We start from the raw sequence: 12,157 nt of genomic DNA, 5'->3' as shown, positions 1-12,157 counted from the left end.
ACTTGATTGGCACCCCATCCAACACTTCAAACATTCACTCTCTCCACCACCGACGCACAGTGGCGGCACTGTGTACCATCTCTGAGATGCACTGCAGCAACACACCAACGCTTCTTCGACAGAATCTTCCAAACCCGCGACCTCTACCACCTAGAAGGACAAGGGCAGTAGTTACATGGGAACACCACCACCTACAAGTTCCCCTCCAAGCCACACACCATCCTGACTTGGAACTATATCGCTGTTCCTTCACTGTCGCTGGGTCAAAATCAGGGAAATCCCTTCCTAACAGCACTGTGGGTGTACCTACACCCCAAGAATTGCAGTGGTTGTTGAAGGCAACTCACCACCACCTTCTCCAGGCCAATTAAGGATGGGCAATAAATGCTGGCCTAGCCAATGGCACACACATCCCATGAATGAATTTTAAAAATGACCAGATAATCTGTTAAAACTTGTTAGTTCTGCTTTATTTGTTTAAACCAGACTTTTCTACTTCTTATCTCACTCCAAAGTCAGATTTCTGCTTTCACAGGGTCAGCACTTACTGTTGTGACCATCATTCCATCCCCTTCCTTATATGTAAGTTTTTCTCCACCCCTCTAACATTCAATATGCTGCACTCATCCTAATCCTGTATTAGATAAAAGTGCACCTACAGAACGGTCTCTTTACCATCCTGTACCTGATGCAAGCATAGTATTTGTACATACAAAAACAAGAAATGCTGGAATCACTCAGCAGGTCTGGCAGCATCTGTGGAAAGAGAAGCAGAGTTAACGTTTCGGGTTAGTGACCCTTCTTCGGAAGGGTCACTAACCCGAAACGTTAACTCTGCTTTTCTTTCCACAGATGCTGCCAGACCTGCTGAGTGATTCCAGCATTTCTTGTTTTTGTTTCAGATTTCCAGCATCCGCAGTATTTTGCTTTTATTTTAGTATTTGTACATGTCCCTTGGCAAATTCCCCTCTAATCGTGACTTTATTGTATCATATAACTTATCTCTTCAGAACATAGTAACAGGAGTCGGCCATTCAGACTTGTTCCATCATTCAATTAGACCATTGCTGATTTGTCTTTAGAGTCCATTCATCTGTTTTGGTTCCCTATCCCGTAATACCCTTACATAACAAATATTTATCAATCTCAGGTTTGAAATTTTCAATTGACCCAGCCTCAATAGCTTACATTGTAATATACAATGCCAGTTTTATGCCCGCGGTGGGTGGGGTAGGAGGGAGGGGTGTTGAGGGGTAGGGTCAGGTTCAATATCTATCTCACCATTTAATAAGCAGGTATTTGTCAGCCATGTTGGATGATTCACTGTGTACAGAAACTGCTCTTTTGTTTTGATAGGATATTTGCACACATTTGTGCAGTTCATGGTAAACACGGGCTATATTCGTGATGAGACTGTGCGAGCAGCCCCTTATGACTGGAGAGTGGCTGCATGTGAGTATAGATAATGGACATCTCATCAAGCCTTTATAATTCCGACAATAATGCTAACCAGGTGAAAAATATTAATACTGAATTCTGAATGTAGAATTTAGTGGCAGCTCAGGAGGGGCCATTCAGCCCATTGTGCCTGTATTGGCTCGTTGAAACAGCTATCCAATTAGTTCCACTCCCCTACTCTTTGCCCATAGCCATGGAATTTTTCCTGTTCAAATATTTATCCAATTTCCTTTGGAAAGCAACTATTGAATCTGCTTTCACCACCCTTTCAAGTAGTGCATTCCAGATTACAGAATCACAGAAATATTACAGCACAGAAGGAGGCCATTTGGCCCATTGTGTTCAAACTGGCTTTCCAAATGAGCAATTCACCTAATGCCATTCCCCCGCCTTCTCCCCGTAACCCTGCACATTCTTCCTTTTCAGATAACGGTCTAATTCCCTTTTGAAAGCCTTGATTAAACCTGCCTCCACCACACTCCTAGACAGTGCAATCCAGACCTTAACCACTCACTGTGTTAAAAAAAAGTTCTTCTCGTCCCACCTCTGGGTCTTTTGTCAATTATTTTAAACCTGTGTCCTCTGGCTACCAACTCTAATGGCGATGGAAACAGTTTCTTCTGCTATTAGGGCGGCACAGTGGCGCAGTGGTTAGCACCGCAGCCTCACAGTTCCAGGGACCCGGGTTCGATTCCGGGTACTGCCTGTGTGGAGTTTGCAAGTTCTCCCTGTGTCTGCGTGGGTTTTTCTCCGGGTGCTCCGGTTTCCTCCCACAAGCCAAAAGACTTGCAGGTTGATAGGTAAATTGGCCATTATAAATTGTCACTCGTATAGGTAGGTGGTAGGGAAATATAGGGACAGGTGGGGATGTTTGGTAGGGATATGGGATTAGTGTAGGATTAGTATAAATGGGTATTTGATGTTCGGCACAGACTCGGTGGGCCGAAGGGCCTGTTTCAGTGCTGTATCTCTAATCTAAATTATCAAAATAAAGCAACAAACAGCTTCCTTCCTCCTACTAGGTTCCAACTTTAAAAAAAATTGAAGTAAACCTTCTGTAATTGCTTTTATTTTCTTATCCTGTTCCTCTTTTTGTGATCTCTCCACAACAAACACCCCCATCACTCTATAATAAAAACAAGAAATGCTGGAAATACTCAGCAGGTCTGGTAACATCTGTGGTGAGAGAAGCAGAATTACCGTTTCAGTTCCATGACCTTTCATCAGAACTGAGTTCTGAAGGCAGGTCACTGACCTGAAACGTTAGTTCTGCTTCGCTCAGCACAGATGCTGCCAGACCTGCTGAGTATTTCCAGCATTTCTTGTTTTTATTTCCGATTTCCAGCATCTGCAGTTTTTTGCTTTTACTCCCATCACTATGCCAGTCTCCTGTTTTCAAGCCTCCTCTGATACCATTGCTATGAGAATTGTGTCAGAATGGAGTAGGATGACCCTTTCTCTGAGGAAGCACGCATCTGCTCCTGTCAACTATCTTTACAAAATAAGAAGTCAACCCAAATACAAAAAAGGAAAAACTGGTTTCTGCTCGTAAATTTTCTTTTGCTCAAATTACTGACGGGCCTCATGTAACCCCCTGGTCTGTATGTAGCAGTGGGAACTCACTGGGTGAAAAGCCATAGACATAAACTCCATCCCTGCCAAGCCCTCACACAGTACACTGTAGCGCTGGTGTGCAATGCTGTTTCTGATTGTAACACTTGGCACTTTCCTGTTTGACAGATGAGCAAGAAGAATATTTTGACAAACTGAAAAAAATGATTGAGGAAATGCACAGGGCTTATGGCAAACCTGTTTACCTGCTGGGCCACAGCATGGGAAATCTGTATATCTTGCACTTCCTAAAAGAGCAGCCCCAGGAATGGAAAGACAAATTCATTCATGGATTCATATCACTCGGAGCTCCGTGGGGGGGAACAGTTAAATCTCTCGCTGTGCTTACTTCAGGTACCAACCCTCTATGTACATTTATTCTCTTATTATTATCTCATGTACCTTCAGGAGCTGTAAATGAAGCTTTAAAACCTGACAACTTGTTTTCTATCATCATGTAGCTGGAAAGCATGTGGTAAAATTATGAAAATCATATGACATTTTTGAAGCAAAGACTTACATTTAGATTGCACCTTTCACAGTCTCAGGATGTCCCAAAGTGCTTCACAGCAAATTACCTACCTTTGAAGTGTAGTCACTGTTGCACTTTGGGAGACACAGCAGCCAATTTGTGCACCGCAAGTTCCCACAAACTTTGTATTTTTTATTTGTATTTCATTTTATTTTAATTTGTTTCATTATTACACTTTTTTTTAACCATGTGCCTGCCCACTGTGATTTTTTTTTCTTTTTTTTCATGTTTTTGCTTTTGGCTAGGGCTTTCATTATTCTGTCATTTAACACCCTCTCTGAACTAATGCTTTGTATTTCACCATACCATTAACACACTCTTTGCCCCATGACCTTGTTGTCAGTTATTCTCTGTGACCCTTTGTCCTATCCCATTTGTTCTCTTTTGCCTCACCCCTGCTTTATTTGCTTAAAACCTGTTACATTTCTAACCTTTGCCAGTTCTGATGAAAGGTCACTGACCTGAAATGTTAACTTTGCTTCTCTCTCCACAGATGCTGCCAGACCTGCTGAGTATTTCCAGCACTTTTTTGGTTTTATCCCACAAACAGCTCTGTAATAATGACCAGATAATCCATTTTAGTGATGTTGGTTGAGGGATAAATATTGGCCAGGATATTTGCATTATTTTTGTACTCTTCCGAATGCTAGCAAGCAAAATACAGGGTAGATTTTCAACTTGCCACCCAGGTGTTAAACTGGTTTTGCAGATTGGCCCCACGTTATGGAAATTGTCTGAGTCTCATTTTCTTTGACAATAACAAATATCGGACAGTTTCTATAATGGGCACCAGCCGTACACCAGTTTTACCCCTCACCCAGACCTGGGCAACAAATTGAAAATCTACCCTGGTGTCTTTCATGGCTTGAAATGAAAATGTTCCAAGTATGTTAAAAATGTGAGTCTGAATTTATGATTAGGCAGTTGTTTGAAGCTTGGCTTTCCCTTCCATCCCGATATCCCCTGTGATGGTTCTTGCCTTAGCAGAGTGCGTGCATGTGGGGATTAGCAGTTATCCCAGTTTCTTTTGTGTTGCTGATCATGGCATAGCATCCTCCTGCATTGCTTCAGATAGGCAGAAACTATTACGCATGCACAAATTACCACAAATTTGACAGGCTAATCTCACAAACCAAATTTATTCACAAAATCAGAATACAGAGAATACCAAAGTAGAAAGGACTAGGATTTATAAACAGTCAATCTCTCATCAATCTTTCTCTAGCAGTTAGAACAGACTCGTACAATGAGAGAAAGCGCGGAGGACTGGCCAAGAATGCTAACAGTCCAGTCTTCCCCTATCCCTGGATAACTTGTGTGAATAATCTCCCATGGGTAGGGAAATTCTTGTGCAATCTGTGAGTCGTGTGGAGCTCTTTTGATTGAACATCTTTCAGAATGCGGCAAGTATTAAACAATATGCAGGTAGACACTGCTCAGTTTTATTGATGGGGGAGAGGAAAACGAAAGGATGGAGGGGAGTCAGATTTTCAATTTGGTGCCCAGGAGTAAAACTGATATTGTAGATTGGCCATCAAAACATAGAATTCGCTCAATTTTCATTCCATTCAAAACAGAGAACAAAACAGTTTTCAAAGCGACTGTTTTTTGATATCTAGAACATTGTGTTTAACTAACTTTGAACTTGATCTTTCCCTTACTTACAGAGGACTCACCTCACGGTCCTTGAACTGGGCTGGGAACAGCACAAAAAAAAAAGGCTGTTTCATCCAACTCAATTAGAAACTTTCAACTTTCATGACTCAGTGAGATGGGTTTAAATCCTTTTATCTTTCAAGGGGTAATGACCATTTAAATAAATAGTGTTGGTTTCAAACAAATTAAGGTTTACTGTTGCTCTCACTGAAGGAACACTTCATCTGTTTCTGGATAAGAAAATTATAAAACTTTTTAAAAAGGATCCATTCATGATTATGCTGCACAGGGGAAATCCTCACCCCAGTTTTACTATCAGACATTGAAATAGCAGCTTCTAAGATCTGTGCTAAGGTGTTGAGATCGTAGAACAAAAGAAAGACTTGCATTTATCCAGCATCTTTCACTACCTCAAGACATCCCAAAACACTTTACAACCAATGAAGTACTTTTGAAATGTAATCATTATTACAATATCAGAAATGTGACAACTAAATTGCTCACAGCAAGCTCCCACAAACAGCAATGAAATAAATCTCCCAATCATCTGCTTTCAGTGATGCTGGTTGAGGGATAAATATTGGCTAGGAAACCAGGGAGAGCTCCCCTGTTTTTCTTTGAAATAGTGCTCTGGGGTCTTTTACACCCACCTGAGAAGACAGATGGGGACCTCTTATCCTCTTATTGAGACTGCACCACCAATAGTGTAGCATTGCACTCCTTTAGTACTATACTGAAGTGTCAGCCTAGCATTATGTACTCAAGTATGTGGAGTGGAATTTGAACCCACAACCTCTGACTCAGAGGCAGGAGTGCCACCAGATTGTGCATGGAAGCACACAGAATTGTGTAATTGATGCACTGAGGGACAGGAAAGCATTGGCGGATGGCAACAACAGGTGACTGGTATTTTGTGCAGAACAGGTTGTGGCCAATAGAGCACTGAGTGAGTTGGAGTTAATATGGTTGGAGCTCAGGAAGCCAATGAGGAGGTGTTGGATAGGATGGCCCGGATTTTATCCAGGCAATGGAGGTCTCGACCTCTGACAAAACGGTGAGAACCCCACGTTGTTCCTTCTGTGGGAGGCCCGCTGAATCAAGCACGAATCAGGCACTTAACTGGACAGTGGCGGGCCTTCCACAGGATCAAGGATCCCAGCAACAGAAGGCTCGCTATCTGAGAGCTGCCGACCAATCAGAGGCTGGCAACTGTTTAACTGAGCAGCGCCACTGCAGAGGCGATGGCTGCTGCCAGTGGAGCCCCCTCCCAAAGTCTAGGAGAGGCGCTGGACCCAGGCCACAGGTAGGTTAGGGCGGGAGGGGTCTCACGGGGTGGGGGTCATGGGGAGGTGGGCATACGGGTTCGGCAGCAAGGGCATGGTGGTGGTTCTCAGCGGGCCCCCCTTCCCTCATTCAGGCACTGTGCCTTTTAATGAGGGACAACCTCGCCCCCCAACGCTGGAGCCAGCAAACAACCAGCAAGGTTTTTCTTGCCATGCTCCCCATGTGGTGACAGGCCCACCCGCTGCTGGGCTAACTGCGGCAGCGGCAGGAAGAGGTCCTTAATTGGCCATCTAGGCCTTCCCGCCCAGACAATTTCATAGGAGTCCAATTACATGCTCTCCTCACCTCCAAACCCGTCACAGGGGAGAGCATAAAATTCCCCCCGTTGAGTCTGGAGGTGACAAAGGCATGGGTGAAGGGCTACAACAAAGCAGTGGGAGAGAGATTGAGGCAGAGACAGGCAATGTTTCAGAAGTGGAAATAGTTGATCTAGGAGATGGACTAGACATAGCGATTGAAACTCAGCCCAGCTTACACCAGAATTGGATGCCATTGGGTTGAGCTTGAGTGGGCTTCGAGGAACGGGATGGAACCGGGATTAGGACTTGGAGTTCTGGAGGAAGATGAACAGCTCTTGGCATAATTAACGTTGCAAGAAGTTCTGGCTTATCCACAACTTGATGCTGGACATGGAATCAAGGATGAAAGTGAGTGAGTAAAAGCTGAGTATCACCAGCACATATGTGACTGCCGACCCAATGCTTTTCCAAGGGGCAATGTATAGACAAGGAATAGGAAAGGTGCAGAATGGAACCTTGGGCCCTGGGGTTGACCATGTAGCCTCTGGAGAAGAGATTGCAAGGAATATACTGGGTGTTGCTGGAATGGGTAGGGGGCAGGAAGCATGACAGAACAGTGCATGAAAGTGGAGCATTAAGGACAGGAAAAGGGAGGATGTTCTGGTTGATCCCGTCCAAAGTAGCAGTGAGGCCTAGGACACCTAGTACACTGTGACCTGGGTCATGTGGAATTTCTTTGACTTTTAATCCGGGCATTTACGTAAATGACAATGAATATACAGCACAAAAACAGACCATTTGGCCCAAACAGTCTTTGCTGGTGTTTATACTGCACAAAAGTCTATTTTCTCTCATGTGCTCATCTAGTTTCCTTTTGAAATATCTAAACTACTTGCCTCAACCACTTCCTGTGGTAGCAAGTTCCACATTCTAACCATGCTTAAGTAAAGACATTTCTCCTTATTTCTATTGGACTTATTAGTAACAATCTTGTATTTATGGCCCCTAATTTTGGATTCTCCCACAAGTAGAAACGTTCTCTCCATATATACCTTGTCCAACCCATTCATAATTTTAAAGACCTCTATCAGGTCCTCTAAATCTTCTCTTTCCTAAAGAAAAAGTCCCAATCTGTTCAATCTTTCCCAATAGCTGTAATCTCTCAGTTCTGGAACGATCCTTGTAAATCTTTTTTTTTTACCAGTGCTTCTAGGTCCTTTTTTGATCACACAACAGACTTGTGAGCAAAGTTATAGCTTGTGGTATAAATGGGACAAGAGCGATATGGATGCAGAATTAGCTAAGTGACAGGAAACAAAGAGTAGTGGTCAATGGATGGGTTTCGGGCTGGAGGAAGGTTTGCAGTGGAATTTCCCATGAGTCAGTTTTGGGAGACCCTTGCTTTTCATGATATATATTAATGAGCTAGACCTTGGTGTACAGGGCATAATTTCAAAGTTTGCGGATGATATAAAACTTGGAAGCATTGTGAACTGTGAGGAGCTTAGTGTAGAACTTCAAAAGGATATAGTCAAGTTGGTGGGATAGGCAGACAGGTGGCAGATGAAGTTCAATGCATAGAAATGTGAAGTGATTCATTTTGGTAGGAAGAACGTGGAGAGACAATATAAAATAAAGGGCACAATTCTAAAGGGGGTGCAGGAGCAGAGGGACCTGGGTGTATATGTGCATAACTCATTGAAGGTGGCAGGACAGGTTGAGAGAGCAGTTAATAAAGCGTACAGTATCCTGGGCTTTATTAATAGGGGCATAGAATACAAGAGCAAGGAAGTTATGTTGAACTTGCATAAGACACTAGTTCGGCACCAGCTGGAGTATTGCGTCCAATTCTGGGCGCGCACTTTAGGAAGGATGCGAAGGCATTTGAGAGATGAGGAATTTCAGTTACAAAGATAGATTGGAGAAGTTAGGACAGTTTTCCTTGGAGAAGAGAAGGCTGAGAGGTGATTTGATAGAGGTATTCAAAATCATGAGATGTCTGGACAGAGTAGATAGAGAGAAACTGTTCCCACTCGTGAAAGGATCAAGAACGAGAGGGCACAGATTTAAAGTAATTGGTAAAAGAAGCAAAAGTAACATGAAGAAAAACTTTTTCACGCACCGAGTGGTTAAGGTCTGGAATGTGCTGCCTGAGAACGTGGTGGATGCAGGTTTAATTGAAGCATTCAAAAGGGAATCTGAAAAGTGCAGGGTTATGGAGAGAAGGTGGGGGAATGGCACTAAGTGAATCACTCATTCAGAGAGCTGGTGCAGACAAGATGGGCTGAATAGCCTCCTGCGCTGTAACAACTCTTTGATTCTGTTATTCTATGATTGTGTGGACATCAGGACTCTGCACTGTGCTCTAAGTGCAGCCTGACCATGATCCTATACAAGTTTAACATAACCTCACTACTTTTGAATACTAGACCCTAGAAATAAATTCCAGTGCTTTATTAGCATTTTAATTGCTTATCTCACCTGTATCCCTATATTCCTTTGCTCTTCTATCCCATTCGGCTTCTTATTTTCTAAAATAGCATGGGCCAGATGGAAGCCAGATTGAAAGAATTAGAACGGGGAGAGGGCGACTAGAAACCACAGGAAATGAAGACAAACACAATAACCATTTAACCATTGTCAGCTGGATATTGCTAGTATATATTTTAATAAATCAGTATAGATTTCTTGATTTGGGAAAAGCCAAAATGGTATAAACATAAATATTTATATATAAATGGAATATAGCTGTAGGAAGATTGTGGAGGTGAATAACTAAATAATAGCCTAATAGTTGCCAACTTGGCTCCAACTCTGAATTGTACCATTTAAAATGTTTAGAAGTGTTGCTACATGGTGCCTGCACTATGGAGTCATGTGTCGAGTTCAGACTGGTAATTCTCCATCTGAGGAGTGTGTGATGTCAGTTCAGCTACTTGAAGGCTAGTCCCAAAACAAGAGATGAATAACCTCACTCATCTGGACATAGCTTTCTGATCTTCTGACCTGAACATTCATTCACCAAGAATGTGCAATAAGATGTGAATTCCCTAAGCAGTCCAACATCATAAACATAAAAACTTAACGGGGAAGGGAAACAAATAGAGTGAAATACTTTCTACTGAAAAGGACTCTTCTCTCTCCCTACACCCCCCCCCCCCCCATTATAAAGTATTATTTATCATTAAAGAGAAGGGAGATTTCAAGTTTGTGCTTTTCTTTCTTCAATATTCAATTTCCAGGGGACAATTATGGCCTTGCTGTTGACCTGCTGAAGATACGGGAGCAACAACGAACAACGACAACCAACCCTTGGCTACTTCCTACCACACGGGCCTGGCCAACAGACCATGTCTTCGTCTCCACACCAACCTACAACTACACATACAATGACTACAGAAAGTTCTTCGCTGATATAGGATATGAAGATGGCTGGTTAAAGTGGCAAAACAGCAAAGGTCTTCTGTCTGACTTGCCTCCACCGGGGGTGAACATGTATTGCTTGTATGGAACAGGAATCCCAACACCAGTGACTTATATATATGATGAAGACTTTCCTTCCAGCCAGCCAATACAGATTGTCTACGGTGATGGTGACAACACTGTTGGTATAAAAAGCTTGTCTCTGTGCAGGAAATGGAAGGAGCAGCAAAAGCAGAAAGTTCATGTTATAGAATTTCCTGGCAAATGTCATTTTGACATCATTTATGACTTTCAAGCTTTAGAGGTCATTCAAGACATATTGTTGGGAAATTATTCGGAACAACAACTCAATTCCAGAAATTAGATGTGATCTTCTCCGTGATTGGGTGCCCCTGATTCAAACACCATAACATTAGACTTCCAACCCATGCCTTTAAATTGGAATGGGCTTCTCTGAGGGCGTTCAAACGCATCCATAGGCCTTTTTCATTGTAATACTGCATCCTTTGCAAGATTCACTGTCATCTTTGATTGTTTATATACAGGAATTTTCAATTTGAAAACCATAAATTACTGCTGACTATGCCTGGTTAAATGGGAGTTACACGAGGTCTGCTTTTATTTAAGAAAGCTAAGCCTAGAAATCTGCATCGAGGATATTAGCAAATGCTTAACAAGTTCATATGTATGTCCTCTGTAGGTTATCTTATATAGAGGCGTTGTCCCATTTAAAATAATACCTCAAGTTAACACCTCCTGAAAATTCCAGAGGAAGGCCACACAAGCAAGTTAAATAATGTTCATCTGATGATATCACCAATGGTAATTTAGAGAAAGCTTTAGAAAGTTACAGCATCAGTGAATGGGCGTCATTCACAGTAAGGCCATTTATTTAATTGTAATTTTCCTTTTAAATAGAAAAAGATTCCCAATCCTGATGAACATGGATGAGTTCACAGGCAGGCTTTGACTTGGCCATCAGAACTCAGCCGTTTTCTGGGTAAACATTGTCAGTTCTTAGACAAACCACTAGAGGACGCACTTTGAAAAAAACATCCTGTAGAGGGAGTGAGCTAGTGTCAGTCGTATATGGAAGAATTTGACATGTTTAAATGTGCAACATTGAAATGTTTTTAAATGTTTAATGCTGTAAATTAAACCTTTTAAAGAAAATATTTTAATTGTTATATGAAAGATTTAATCTGTAAAAATGAAGTTGCAGAAGCAGCAAGGAAGCTAATCTGGGCTATACCAGCTCATCCTGTCCCCATTCTAAATGCTGAAATGGGAGCAAACATTTGTCATTCAAAAGCGATGGAATTCCTTTATCATGGGTCCACATTGGAATTGAAAGTGAAATGTATTTTCTGTAGATGTTACATCATCTAAAATGAAAAGTATTGCACATGCTCATCATACCACAACTTCCACAGGTGTCACATCTCACTAACAATTCGGTTAGGTTTACCTTAGCGATGGGCAGGGACAGGTATATACCGCAGGGCAAGAATTGTAGCTGGGGGAAAGGAAATTATGACGCGATTAGGCAAGATTTAGGATGTGTAGGATGGGGAAGGAAACTGCAGGGGATGGGCACAAACGAAATGTGGAGCTTATTCAAGGAGCAGCTAATGCGTGTCCTTGATAAGTATGTACCTGTCAGGCAGGGAGGAAGTTGTCGAGCGAGGGAGCCGTGGTTTACTCAAGAAGTTGAAGCGCTTGTCAAGAGGAAGAGGGCGGCTTATGTTAGGATGAGACGTGAAGGCTCAGTTAGGGCGCTTGAGAGTTACAAGCTAGCCAGGAAGGATCTAAAGGGAGGGCTAAGAAGAGCAAGGAGAGGACACGAGAAGTCATTGGCGGATAGGATCAAAGAAAACCCTAAGGCTTTCTATAG

At 42.5% G+C, this 12,157-nt stretch overlaps 1 protein-coding gene across 1 annotated transcript; it reads left to right on the top strand.

Annotated features, from left to right (window-relative positions):
• The first annotated feature begins 1,322 nt into the window (after positions 1-1,322).
• LOC137363278 (phosphatidylcholine-sterol acyltransferase-like) lies at positions 1,323-11,438 on the top strand. Its single transcript, XM_068027177.1, has 3 exons — positions 1,323-1,452; positions 3,199-3,423; positions 10,083-11,438. The coding sequence occupies exons 1-3, from the start codon at positions 1,383-1,385 to the stop codon at positions 10,625-10,627; spliced, it is 840 nt and encodes a 279-aa protein (XP_067883278.1). The 5' UTR covers positions 1,323-1,382; the 3' UTR covers positions 10,628-11,438.
• Positions 11,439-12,157: the final 719 nt, after the last annotated feature.

Source organism: Heterodontus francisci, unplaced genomic scaffold, assembly GCF_036365525.1.
Source record: "Heterodontus francisci isolate sHetFra1 unplaced genomic scaffold, sHetFra1.hap1 HAP1_SCAFFOLD_2406, whole genome shotgun sequence".
Lineage (NCBI taxonomy): Eukaryota > Metazoa > Chordata > Chondrichthyes > Heterodontiformes > Heterodontidae > Heterodontus > Heterodontus francisci.
Note: the sequence above shows the minus strand (reverse complement) of the source record. Positions and strands in the feature narration are given on the sequence as shown.